The sequence below is a fragment of the Rhamphochromis longiceps genome, linkage group LG18, assembly GCF_057381845.1.
Source record: "Rhamphochromis longiceps isolate RC_006_pf linkage group LG18, R_longiceps_female_GT1.1, whole genome shotgun sequence".
NCBI classification, from domain to species: Eukaryota; Metazoa; Chordata; class Actinopteri; order Cichliformes; family Cichlidae; genus Rhamphochromis; species Rhamphochromis longiceps.
Genome location: NC_140574.1, coordinates 21,048,006 through 21,062,744, shown reverse-complemented (window position 1 = coordinate 21,062,744; position 14,739 = coordinate 21,048,006). Strand labels below are relative to the sequence as shown.

Here is a 14,739-nt window from a genome sequence, read left to right as displayed (position 1 = left end):
ACATAACAGTCACGCCAAAAACAACACACCGACAACACCGAAACGTAACAATGGCATATAGTTTTTTCTTTTTCTATTTAACTTCAACGTGCACATTGTCTCACCCAAACTTACTGACAGAAAAAAATTAAAAAAAAATATTATATTAAGTTTAGTATGGTTAATAGAAATTAGAATTAGAGATTAAACCCTCGTTGTTTTAAAGTAAGTACTAGTTGTTAAAAAGGAAGCTAAACAAGTATTGCAATCATCCACAGCAAAGAGATTACATGAAAGCTTCCCAATTCTATGCTCATTATAGGGATATACAATGGGCAGAGGTAATAGCACAACATTTAAACAAAAATTTAAACTTTCATTAACATTATGCTGCAGTCACACTAGGAAAAACAGTGGTTATAAGCCACAGCATGACCAAAATTATTTTAACTGTGTGCCTTGGAAATGGTTGCTTCAAAGATGGGAACGAGGCACTGGCAGTCAGCTGCTGTCTTCAAAGCTTTAAAATGGTGATAAATCAGCAATAAGATGGAATCAGACTGCTATCAATGGCAAATACATACAGTCTACATACACAGAAATTCACATTAAATGCTTAAATTTAAAGTCCAGCCACGCCGGCCAGCAAAGTCCAAAAATACCGATATATTTGCTGCACGATCCTGCTTGAACTGCAGAGTATGAACACGGTGTCAACACAGATGCTCGGCAACTTTATTGTATAGGAATTGAACCAGAACACAGCCAGCTGGACACCAGCTGAGTTGAGTCCCCTATTGCAAAGAGATGCATAATAGATAAGTTGCAGTCATTAGTGCAGACTGACGAAGGTTGATTTTTGGCAGTCTGTCTGCGTTTAGAAAATTGACTGCTATTATTTGCAAACTTTTAGTGTTTTTGTGTTTTTTTAGTTTTATTGTTTTTTGTTTTTGTGTGTATATTGTGTTTGGTTGTTTTTGTGTCTCTGTATGGACAGACTGCAAATCAATTTCCCACTGGGGACAATAAAGTTACCACTGACCACCACTGACCATTGAGATATTTGCAGACAGGTTTCCTTCCACCAGGCGACCTGTCCAATCGCCTTGCAATTGTAAATGTTTACCACAGCTACTTTCAGCAATCAGTCTTTGACAAATTCAGTGCAAACATTGGGCAACTACTGTTTTTTCCTATTTTTACTCTAGTGTGACTGAAACATTATAGACTGTTAGGTAAAAATAACAAGAAAATAAGAAATTTTAAAAAGTGTTTCTTTTCTTTCGTTTGTGGCCTGCCTATGTCTACACTGTCTTTAACTCTAATTCTCCATGTCTTTCCCAAGAAGCAAAAAATAAACAAAAACAACTTTCAAACAAAACCCAATGTACACAAAGAAGACCACCCTAATATGTCACCTAATTGTTCGCTAATAATGCCATAAATCATTGTGACAATGACAGCTAGTCCCAATTACAAATATCACGGTTGGCCTAGTCCAGTGCTTCCCAAACTTTTTCCAGCCACGTACCCCTTGAGACATGTCACCCTCAGCCGCATACCCCCTACTACGAACGACTCTTAATTAGTGTCTATAAATACATTGCAATATCGCATGCATAAAGATAAATACTGCACAGTCGATTATTTCTCACCACCAAATGAATTTATCAATATTTTTTAGTAATGACAGAGTTTTAATAACAAACTTTACTACTTAATACTAGCAGTGTATCAAAGGATTTATTAGAATTCACTTTTTTGTCGAGAGCATAAAGGCCATGAACTTTCATTAAACAGAACTTTATTTAATGTGATGGATGTGCTTGAGCAGAGGCACACAGCTCTTCAATGTTTGGCTCAATTTGGGAAAGGCTGAGTCTTAAATCGTTTTCCACACAAAGTCTTGCTCTGTATTTTGTTTTCATGTTTGTTAAAGCAGAAAATCCCTTTTCGCATAAGTATGTGGTGGCGAAAGGCATCAGAGTCTTGACAGCGCGCTTAGCCAGCGCGGGCTGTTCAGTGCGCAGCCCTATCCAGAAATCCGCCAGGTTCTTTTGAGCGTGTTCAACTTTTAGAGATCCATCTGTGGCGATTTCAATTAGGCTCTCCTGGTCAGACGGTGATAACGAAGTAGGCACGGCGGTGAACGGGTGACGTATCCAATCATTTGAGCCGTCCGTCTCTGGGAAGTATCGGCGTAACTGCACCGCCAGCTCCTCAAGGTGCACGTTACATTCGCGCTTTACACTTTTAGATAGTGTGAGATCATTAGAGCACAGAAAATCATGCAGCACAGGAAAGACTTCAGTGTTGTTTGTATCCAAGCAGTTCTTCCAAAGGTTTAACTTCTTTATCATGGCCTCAACTTTATCTTGAACATTGAATATAGTTGCAGAAACGCCTTGTAATCCGAGATTGAGCTCGTTCAGACGAGAAAATATATCACACAGATAAGCCAGGCAGGTAAGGTACTCTTCATCATGCAAATGTTCAGACAGCTCAAAGGGATGGTTACTGAAGAAAACTTTAAGTTCATCCCTCAACTCAAAGAAACGGGTCAGCACTTTCCCTCTAGATAGCCAGCGAACCTCTGTGTGGAGTAATAATGTCTCATGCTCGCTGCCCATCTCATTGCACAACGCAGCAAATAAGCGGGAGTTCAGCGGCCTGGCTTTCACAAAGTTAACCATTTTTACACTCGTGTCCAAAACATGTTTCAAACGGACAGGTATTCCCTTTGCAGCAAGAGCCTCTCGGTGGATGCTGCAGTGTACCCAGGAGGCATCTGGCGCGACTGCTTGCACACGCGAAACCACACCTCCGTGTCTCCCAGTCATGGCCCGTGCGCCATCAGTACAGATGCCAACACATCTGTCCCACACGAGTCCATGTGTGTTCATGAATGTGTCCAGCTTTTGAAAAATATCTGCGGCAGTTGTCCTTTGTTCCAGCGGTTTACAGAACAGCATGTCCTCCTTGATGGTTCCTTCATGAATGTAGCGCACATATACGAGAAGATGCGCCAGGCCAGCCACATCCGTGGACTCATCTAGCTGTATTGCATAACATTCACTGTGGCGTATGCGCAGAAGTAGCTGCTGTAAAACATTTTCTGACATTGCATTGATGCGCCGTAAGACAGTATTGTTTGATGATGGAATGGACTGTATCGTCTTTTTTGCCTTTTCCCCCAACATTGTCCCTACCATATCTAAAGCAGCAGGGAGAATGAGGTCCTCCACAATAGTGTGGGGTTTGTTGTTTTTAGCCACTCTGTAACTGACCATGTAAGATGCTTGTATTCTGTTTTTATTCATAAGATCTGGCACCTGAATGCAGGTTTTACTTGTTGAAAGTGATTTTAGCTGTCGCTCAAAATATTCCCTTGGTTTATTTTTCAAATGGGGATGATTTGTCTCTAAATGTCTGCGCAAAAGTGAAGGTTTCATTGAGTTCTGAGACAATACTTTTGCACAAATAACACACTGTGGCCGGGGAAATCCACCAATATTTATACACGTAAACCCCAGCGAAATATAATTGTCATCATATTTGCGCTTCTTTGATGAGGTTGTGTTACAGTCCGTGCTGTCATGCTTTCTCCCACTTTGACGCTCCGCATCAGACACTTCATCACTTTCCACATGGCTGGCTCCAGCTATGCTAGCCACTTGGCTAGTAACCACAGATACATCCCTGCTAGCACTGCTAGCATCCAAATCTGACGAACACATTGTTGTTGAACAATCACCTGTGCGGTCACTGGAAAATGCATCTTCAGATATGAGCTTATTGGTTGTTGTGGCCGGTGTCTCTGTGGTAGGGCCTTTTTTTCTTGTTAACCACTTGTCCATTTTCGCGCTGCACTGAATGCTTGCAGGCAACTTCAACTGTTAGGTGTCAGTCATTTGGGCAAATCACGCCCATGTATTTTGTCAGAGCTATTTTTTTGCTGAACACCAGAGGGTGGTATATAGTCATGTATTTGACAGGCAAAAAAAACTGCATTAGCGCAAATTTCGGCTTTTAAAACTTTTGATCCCCACTCCAACCCCAACCCACGCGTACCCCCTACAGCCACTTGCGTACCCCCGAGGGTACGCGTACGGTAGTTTGGGAACTACTGGCCTAGTCCTCTATCAAGCTTTGTTTTCCTTATACACCATATTGTGCATGAATCACAATGTTAATTTAATGCCAGAGTCATAGGTCATTTAAGAATGCATAATAGTGCATCTTTTGACGAGCTGATGAAATGGTAGATGTATTTAACAAATATATTATACTTACTAAAAAGCTAAAATCAAAAGCTAAAATAAAAGTTCCATGGTTTCAGTAATCTTAACCCTTTCCTGTTACGGTATAACATTCATGGTTTTTTTTTCTATTCATAACTTTAATACATTGAGGAAATTTCTCCAAGTGTCTTGGCCTTTAAGATGAACTGGTTAGTCTTTTGTCACTATAGGTCAAAGATCAATGTCAGCGTGACTTCAGAACATGAGCTCATGATCATCCTTCCACACCTTTCCAATAGTAATAACAGCGCAAAAACAATTTCTAAACAATATGAAGACCATCCTTCTACAGTGAACAAGATTATTCGAAAGGGAAAAATACTGAAGATAGTTGCCAGTCTTCCCAGGAGTGGACATCACAATAAATTTAAACTAGGTTTGCAAAAGTTGCATCTGAACAAACTACAAGACTTCTGGAACAGTGTCCTCTGCACAGACGAGACCCAAATGGAGACGTTCGGCCATAATAAACAGCATCACATTTGGTGAAAACCAACCACAGCATATCAACACGAATACCTCATTAAGTCAGTCATTAAGTCAACCATGAACCACTCTGTATACCAAATTATTATAATTTGAGGCCATCTGTCTGACAGCTAAAGCTTAGACAAAGTTGGAATATACAACAGAAAATTATCCCAAATTCAGCAGTAAATGGCTAAAAAAACGCATCAAAGTGTTATAATGACCAATCTAAAGCTCACAACTCAACCCAGTTGAAATGCTGTGGCAGCACTTTCAGAGAGTGGCACATTCATTCATTCATTCATTCAGAAAACAATTACTCCAACTTATTTCTGCTGAAGGTGGTTCTACAAACTACTCAATCATGGGGTGTACTTAATTTTTCAGACACTGCTTTTGAATTTTTCTTTGCTCATCTTTCCAAATTTTACAACCTGGTTGTAAGATTATTTGATTTATTATGTCATGACATGTAAAGCCTTTAAACTTAAAGACTTGAAAGAAGTTGTACCCCTTTGATTTCATTGACTAACTGTAAAGTTTATATTCTATGCAGCACATCACTGTAAGATCTGAGTTTTGTATTGCATATTGGAACCACATGTTGTTGGGTTCTTCTTTCGAAAAAAAAGTTCTCTGAGCCCAAACTATGCACCTTGTAAAGACCTGGCCTTGCTGCAACCTATCCTTTGTGATTTCCTTTTTTCCTCCGCACTGCAACATTTATATTCTAGTTGCATCAGAATGCCAGCAGCGACAGCTATTTAGCATTATATTTGAATGCCTTTAAAAGGACCCCTTCAAAGGAGCACAGGCATGGTAACAGGGAATAGAACAAATAGCAGATGGTGTTGAAACTCCATGTTCACAACAGGGGGTGTTGCAAATCGTCATCCTTCATTAATGCTGTGGACAGTAATTTGATGGCGGAGTGTGTTTCACATACATCCTTCATCATAGGGTATAATGCAAACTACACAATAGACAGATATGTGTATATTAAGACTGAAAGGGTTCAGTCATTATGGATGCAGTGATGGAAGCCCTCCTAGCCAGAAAGGTTATTATCTGCTTTGAAGACATGAAAGGATGGGCTGCAAGCTCAACAAAATCAATTTATTAGGGGGAGTAATTGATGAGGCTTCAGCAGATCCACGTGGTAATTTTTTAAAGTCGCTCTATAGTTAGTCATGCAGCAAGTCCAGAAATGATTTTAACACCCAGGTGTCAGTTGTTGAATATCTGGTCAGACTGCGACACCACACAGACAAACTCGATTGAAGCTTTATGTGACTCCACTAATGGATTGCAAGGCATTGCTTCATCCAGATATTTTATTATGTTACAGCTGACTCGACTGTGATTGATATATTCAATAATGGGAATGCATCTAACTGAAAATAATTCAGTTGAAAAAGAAAACCCTTGCTCAGATCTATGGAATTAATTGTTGAAAATGTAGAACAATTGATTGAGTGGCTTGAAATTAAATAAGGGATGAGCGATACACAAATAGTTTATTGTAGGTGTTGCAGAAGCACCGATCTCATGGAAAGGAGGCAGACATCTAATTAACTGGCTGTGGGAGCAGTTCTGCCATTGTTGTGTTTGGGGTGAGTTTAAAGACACCTACTGCGTCGCCCTTGCCCTCTGATATTTAATCAATAAATAATCTGCTTCTGGATCTATGCTACCAAATCTCCATTTATCACTCACTGATCTCCACTGTGTCATTCGGTAAATTTATGGGACAGCATGCTAAACTACTGCTGTGGTGAAAATTCATCACAGATCCTCATGTTCTTTGTTAGACTCATTATTTACCTTCATTTCCAAAAACCTGTCTCTCTCTGTATACAATATCAGTGCTATGGATTTTTATCAACCACACATATGTTAGAATCACACACACACACACAGAATAAGCATCCTTCCTCATTGTCTTTCCTCAAAAGTCTCATTGTTCTGCATCATCTGCTTGTCTCTTGACCTTATCTCTGTTGAACAAAGCAACAGTACACTCATGCATCCTGTCACCAAGTGCTACACATAATTGGACTGTTAGATTCACCACCTATGCTGATCTTATTGGGTTTACTGTGTTCTTTCGTTCCCCGTCTCCCGCGCTTTATCACTTGTTCTCACCTCCTCTCCTTTTAAACCAATATACCCTGTCCTCTCTCATTGCCCTTAACACATTTAATCCTCTCCTTCTCTTTGTTGTTCTCGTCTCTTCTCTGCATATAGATCCGTGTCACTAGGCAGTGGGAGGTACTGACAGGAGCAGGATTCAGAGGTCATTTTACAAGTGTATCTGCTAATTAAGAAAACGATAATGTATCATTTTAGAGGGAAATGGTGTGAACACACAATTCAGCCCTTCATTTCATCTTGTGTCCCTCCCTCTAGTTCAGTGTTGGTTCCCTTTCAAAACTGCTCGAAAAACACTTGATCGCTTCCATTTCCATGGACACAGGCGTCTCTTCTTACCAGCATTAGCATGTTACAAAGAACGAGCACCACTTGGACAAATCCACACAATTTTCTCGTGCTGGAGATGACATTTAATTCCACACGTAGTGTTCTTGCTGTATCTGTTTTCACCAATTATTACACTTAGTGACCTTAAAGTAAGGTCTCTGAGAATCAAAATAATTTCCACGTGTCGAGAAACATTAAGAGCCAATATGTATCTCTATTCAATCTGTTGTGCAGTAAAGTCATTTGAGGTGTAGGACCACTGCCACTTTGTTGATCGAAGGATGAATATTTGGACATAGATGAGTTAGTGCATATATTCAAGGACGGAACGATTTTATGAGATTGTAGATTTGCCTCGGTGAAAAATATCAATTTTAAAGGCTGTATTTTTCAAGTTCAAGCAGTCCCTTCGCTCATTTTTTGTATCTGTTGCATTGGTCAGGGCTTGTTTTCCAACCAGGGAATAAAAGTAACTCTTTCCCTGCTCTAGAGCTTCAAAGTCTTCTGTCTTGCTTCTACTCATTGTCATTCTTCTTCTTTCCAGTCCATACCTCCACCTCTAAAGGTTCACTTCTACCTGCTACCTGACCTTAGCTGTGTTAAAATTCAGAGGCTGCATCCTTCTGACCGGACTTCGGAGGACCCACGTAGCCCGCTAAGGCCAGGTCCTCTAAAGGCCGGTTAGGCCGGAAGTGAGCGTCAGTGAAATTAGTTGGGCTAGCCTTCAGATTTGCGTCATCAGCTGTCTCATTGGAGTTTAATAAACTCAGTCATCTTCTCATTGCTATCTAAAATAGAACAGGTATCCTTGAATTTACGCCAGGACACTGGCATAAATTCTCGACCATCTCACACTTCTGTTTAACCAGTTTTCCGTTTGACGTTTATTCAGCTGTAATCTCAGCCAAACTGATTTACTGACAAACAAACAAACAACAACATTTTTAACTTATCTAAGTGACTTATATATCATGTTTAACGTGAGTAGCGAAGGACTGCGGGGGGTTTGAAAACGATGTGCCCAAAGTTCGGTGTTCGGGGGTAACAGACATCTCCGAAAGCATCTGAGCACTCTTGGAAATATGTGGCATCTTGATAAACTGAGCAGATAAAGTTTACACAGCTACGCTCTAGCCTCAAAATATCTTAAAAGCTTATGGATGTGACCCAGAAAGAGTAATAAGAGTGATATTAAAACTAAGTAGCTGCCGCCATTGTTGGAAAGTGAAATTGGCTGGGCAACACCATGAATTCTGGGATATGCTGGGCCATGAAGGATACACCAACCCATCTTTCAAATGTGGGGAAAAAGAGGCCGCATTTGGAGCAGTCAACGAATTTGGACAGCGTTCGTCGCGTCGCTGTGACGTAATCGGCCTACAAATGCGGTCTCAGGAGGATGCAGGCTCTGAATTTGGACACAGCTAATATCTGCCAACCTGTAAATCACTATAGCAAAGAAGAAGGAGCTCAGAGTTAATCCATGACTTAATCTTACCTCTACCTTAGACCCATTAGTCACTAAAACTGCACAAATAGAATAGAATAGAATAGAATTCAACTTTATTGTCATTGCACATGCACAGGTACAGGGCAACGAAATGCAAACCATCACTGTCTCCCTGTCTTCGAACACATACTGCACCATTTTCGCATACTGGGGGGCGATTGTGGCTCAAGAGTTGGCAGTTCGTCTTCTAATCGGAAGGTTGCTGGTTCGAGCCCCGGCTCCGACAGTCTCGGTCGTTGTGTCCTTGGGAAAGACACTTCACCCGTTGCCTACCGGTGGCGCCAGTGTCCGGCAGCCTCGTCTCTGTCAGTGCGCCCCAGGGCAGCTGTGGCTACAATGTAGCTTGCCATCACCAGTGTATGAATGTGTGTGTGAATGTGTGTGTGAATGGGTGGATGACTGAATGTAGTGTAAAGCGCTTTGGGGTCCTTAGGGACTAAGTAAAGCGCTATACAAATACAGGCCATTTACCATTTACTTTTCCACCACTCCTGACTTATGCGCTACCAAAGTTCCTTTCTTGACAAAGAGACAGTGAATCTAATTCTGAGCTTCTTTAAACTTCTCCATCAACATTCTCAAAGTGCACTTTCTCAGCATGAAGCCAAACTGCTGCTTGCTGATGTCTCATGTCTCCTTAACCCAACTTCATCTCTTTCCCATATAATCATGGTATGGCTGAAAGCTCTATCCCTCTTATATACTATAGCTCTGCATCACCCTCATTCTTAGGATCAGAACCAGTACGCTTCTTGTTATTTCCACTTTGTTACACGCACACACACTATGCACTGCTATAGATTGCTTAACCTGCAAGAAGAATCACTTCAAACTGACTATACAAGATGATAGTGTACATCAATCTGTCCTTTCAATGAGTAAGAGACTAGAAACACCTTGGGGAGGTACCAATCTACCATGTAGTCCACAGTACTAAAAAAGGGGGAGAAAAAGGAATGAGTATGAGAATGTGGGAGGAAATTGGATCACCTTGATGGAGAAAATGTGAGAATGGCTTGACAAAGGTTTATGCCATAACTGTTTTCACAACTTCATAGTTCACATAGAATACAGTTTTCCTTTTAACACTCATTACTCATGCACCTTAAACCTACAGGACCACTGCCAAAGTTCTAAAGTAATGTAGATAAAGAAGTGAAATATATTCCTGGTACAGCTCCTACTCTAAATTTACCCTTGGAACTGTCATCCATGGGATAATATAACCCAGAGCTAAAATGTTCAACTGAACATCTTATCAATAATTCACGTGTGAAAGCACCCATCTTCATCAGATGCCTTTCAATTCAGACTTCTTTGAATGACATGCAAACGGAAGTCTGTGTGTGTGTGTGTGTCAAAGTGTGAAAATGCAGACTTATGGAGGTGGATATGAAAATCATAAAAGCTGAGGTGTCTTGTTTCAGGTGATGATATTGCAGGCTAGATTGATGCCATAGCTGTGCCTCTGCCAAGGAATCAATGACATGGCTGCCGGTACGAATCAAGCTCACAGCTGTCAAGAAAGTGAAGTGCAGCTCGGCTTAGATTTGAGACGGGTGGATGGATTGTTTTAAATGAAATTAAAGAACAGTGAGCTGTAGATATATTGGAAATATTTATTTATGTTTGTGTATGAGGGGGAAAGTAGAGAAAAACAAAAACAGCAAAACTGTTAGGAAGTTCAGTGAGATGATTAAAAGAGATGGGAGCACAGAAAAAGGAAAAGGTTCCAACACAGTGGAGCAAAGAAAGAAAGAAAGAGAGAAAGAAAGAAAGAAAGAAAACGTACTCGGTTGCCACTTTGTTAGTTACATCTGTACAACTGCTCTTTACTGACAGCATGGTCTACACGTGGTCAAGATGACCTGACGGAGTTCAAACTGGGCATCAGAATGGAAGAAAGGCGAACTGAAAGGTTTTGAATGTGACATGGTTGTTGGTGCCACATGGGCTGATACAAGTGTTCCACATCTACTGGGATTTTCCCACACAACCATCTCTAGGGTTTACAGAGAGTGGTTCAAAAAGGAAAAAATATCCTGTGAGCAGCAGTTCCCTGAATGCAAATGCTTTGACGATGTCAGAGGTCAGAGGTGAATAGCTAGACTGCTGTGAGCTGATATGAGTTTAACAGTAACTCAAATAATAATTTGTTACAACCAAGGCATGCAGAAAAGCATACCTCAGTGTGCAACACATTGAACCTTGAAGAAGATGGGCTCCAGCAGCAGAAGACCACAGGTGCCACACTTGTAGGTGAACAACAAGAAACTGAGACTATCATTTGCACAGGTTCACTATAATTGGACAATTAGAAGATTGGAAAAACGTTCCTTTCACTGATCACTCTTCATTTCATTTAATAGGATGGTACAGAGAGAAGACAGGAATGCAGGGAGAAAGAGAGGGGAGTGACATGCAGGAAATGGTCTGGGGTAGACTCAACATGAGGCTCCTATACTTGCTCTTAGCATATGGATCACCCTGCTGAGCTACAGTGGTTAGGGCGAAAATCTAGAGAAAACAACATGTAAGATGAATCTGTCTTGCCTTGTACCAACTATTCAGGCTGGTGCTGGTGGTATAAAGGTGTAGAGGTCTAAAGGTGACATTTTCTTGCCACACTTTTTGCCCCTTGGTATATCAGCTGTGCCACGTTAAATGTAACGGCCTAGCTGAGCACTGTCACTGACCATGTCGATCCTTTTATGAACACAGTGTACCCATCATTCTTCTTCTGACTGCTCATGACAAGAAAACACACCTTGCCAAAAAGCCTAAATAAACTCAAACTCATTTGAACATGTCAGTGAGTTCACTGTACTCAAATCCCCTCCACAGTCACCAAATCTCAATGCAATAGAGCACCTTTGGGGTGTGGTAGAACAGGAGATTCACATCATGGATGTGCAGCTGAAAAATCTTGGTGCTGTCACATCACTATGTACCAAAATCTCAGAGGATGTTTTCAGCTCTTTTTGAATCTAATACATGATGAATTAAGCTGCAAGGTGTATCTAATGAAGTGTCTGAAGAGTGTGAATTTTACTTTATTACTGATTATTAAAAAAAAAAAAAATCCAGATAATCAATTTCTTTAAATTGTAACAATCCAGACAGATTGAAATGTTCGCGCTGGTTTGTTTTTGTTAAAGTTCTTTCATTGGGTGGTTTTTTCTGTGTAATGGCCAGAGGGGCAGTTATGAACATGAGACGTTCACCTTTAGCTAGAAACTCAGCAAATGTGTTGGCAATATGTAAAGATTCATTTAATGGACAGTGAGAAGTGAAACAGTGTTCTCTCTTCTTGCCCCACACTTCCTTCTCCCACTAACCTCAAACTGGGTGGAGGTCGTTGTTAATGGAATCTAGAAATGAAAAGACGTCAGTTGTTATTCCAACCATGGAATTTTTTTTCTCCTACCTCTTCCATAAGCCACATTTCATTAGTCCCATCAGCCAGGTAATTCAGACTAAAATATGAGGGGTAAATGATGTGCGTGAGAAGCCTGGTAATCAAAGTGCTGACATGTCCAACCCAGCTTGCAGAGTAGTTAATGAGACACTGTCAAAATTCGAAAGTTCAGTTTTGCAGCTCACTGGAAGATACAGTAAAAATGTCAAAATCAGTGAGCTAATAATGCCAGTGAAAGGGGTTCTACCTTATCACTTACACAGATGCTAAACAATTTTAATGGTCAGACCTGTGAATGCTGCAGACATTTAAAGGTACTTATGGCTTTTAATGGAACTGTATTTGATCAGCAAGGCTATTCTTGTCATTTTTCAGTGACAAGTACAGGAAACCTCCTTACATGCGAGATATAAATGCAAGTTTAAAATGACCCTGTTAGCTTTTCTGTTTTCTAAAATAACCTTTAAGTACAGCTCATATCCATGCATGAGTGTTCAGTGAATCTCTGTAGAAGCAAAAACATTAATATGAATATATAAAGTCAAACAGTACAAGCATAATGTAGTAAAACGATTGTGACAACTTTGTGTTTCATTGAGATCCGCTAAGATGATGGATAGCATGTGTTCTACTGCCTCTCCCAGGGTGAATCAAATTTCATACACACACACTACAATAAAAAAAGAGGGATTCACTGGTTTGTGACGATCAAATAATGCACCAAATGCATCTGTGTACCAGTGTCAAAGTGGAAGGGCTCCAGAGGTAGATGATGAAGATAAGCTGCTAAATCATCAGATATTATAAATGTAAATATAATGAGAAAACAGTGGGGCTCAAGATGAAAAACAGGTGGTGTCAGTCAGAGAAAATTAAGCCTTTAAAAAAAAAAAAAAAAAAGTTAATTAAAAATACATTAAGAAAAAAAAACATGAAAATCTCCACATATACCTGCCTTTTCTGTAATAGCCGATGATCTGTTGTATCATAACATTTACAGTCATGCCCAGAATGTATAAATACACTTGGATTTATTTGGCAATGAAATTATTTGAAACTTGTGAAATGCTTAGATCATACAAATATGTAAAAAAAATCTGAACTAAATAAACACTGAAGTCACGAAATGTGCCACTGGGACAAGTTTTGGGCAGGACTGCACACTGTAAACTATCATTTGTAAATGCAATGCATGAAAAAAATAAGTAAACTGGAATAAGAAATATATGATTCACTAGCAATGGATTTTTTTGTGTAATTTACTCAAGTTTAAGTAACAAAATATAAAGCATATATGCGTACTTTGTCCTTTAAGCCAGATGCACTCTTGACTTAGTGACTTAGTGACTTAGCAACTTCGAGTTCACAGGACTTAGGAGTTTTAGATTCTTATAGCTTGTTGTACTGTGGTCAAACAAAGAACATAATGACTACAACTTATCCTTTCCAAATTTTACAAGACTACAACTTTGTCCAGGTTTACAAGCTGTGTATCATAATGAAGAGACAACTTCAGATATTCTATGATATTCAAGATTCAAATATTAAGGTCAAATACTCTGACTCTCAACAGACAGCCAACTCCCCAGCACCGCCGAACCATAACTTCGTCTTTAATCAGGATCCAACACAGAAAGTGGGCCAATGTTCTTCCATGAGAATGCATGGAATAGTTTATGGCCTCAACATGGTTTTCTGTTAGCAGTCCAGTGGGAGACTATAGAGAGCAACTTGTCACCCAGTCAGCATTTGACCTAGGTACTGTTGCATAGTTGGAAAACCAGTCTCTATAGGCTATGAATACCCGTGCAAATGGACACCACCACGGCATCATAAAACAAACATAAGACTTGAAGTGGGCTTCTGCCATGCTCACCTTCCTATTAGAAGACTACTGTAGGTAGAGTTTAGTCCATTACTTTGTCGTCCTAGTGAAGTAAACTGTTATTTTTCACTGTTCAATTAGCAATAATTTAACAAAAACTACTAAAAAACACATGTTCTTCCTAGCAAAGTACACTTAACTAATTACAGTCAAAATTTACTGTGCAAGTGAACATATGTAACTATTTTTTATGTAATCAAAAAAGAAAATAATAATATTGCGATATTTGAGGAATAAACAAAACAACAAAACAAGAAAAATTCCAATGAAAATGAAGTCCTGGATGTTAAAAAATAGCTTAGCTGTAGATGTGTGCCAGCAGAGCTCCAAGTGAAGAGTTTTGCAAACTGTTATCAGGAGAATAACAGGGAGAGCCACAGAGGGAAGGTAGTCACATACTGACTAAGGCCAAATACTTTTGGATGAGTAAGAGACGAACAGACTTGCATCGTAATGTTGTGCAACTCTGTGGGGACAGAGACTAATCATTCCTTCAAATTTTAGTCGCCATCTGAAGTGTGCTGTGCATTTAAATTCAAAATATAAGCAATGGCTTTCACTGAAAGGGACCTAACTTCTACATGACACTGATAAAATATTTAAGATAAGATATTTTGATGACTACTTGTATATAAAACTCCTGGAAATGCAGCTTCTGATGGCAATATCTAGAAAATATATCTCCGGTATTGCGCCA

At 39.8% G+C, this 14,739-nt stretch overlaps 1 protein-coding gene across 1 annotated transcript; it reads right to left on the bottom strand.

The window, feature by feature from the left end:
* Positions 1 to 1,787: 1,787 nt before the first annotated feature.
* On the bottom strand, positions 1,788 to 3,179 carry LOC146648179 (zinc finger BED domain-containing protein 5-like). Its single transcript, XM_085390053.1, has one exon. The coding sequence runs from the start codon at positions 3,177 to 3,179 to the stop codon at positions 1,788 to 1,790; it is 1,392 nt and encodes a 463-aa protein (XP_085246179.1).
* Between the last annotated feature and the right edge of the window lie 11,560 nt (positions 3,180 to 14,739).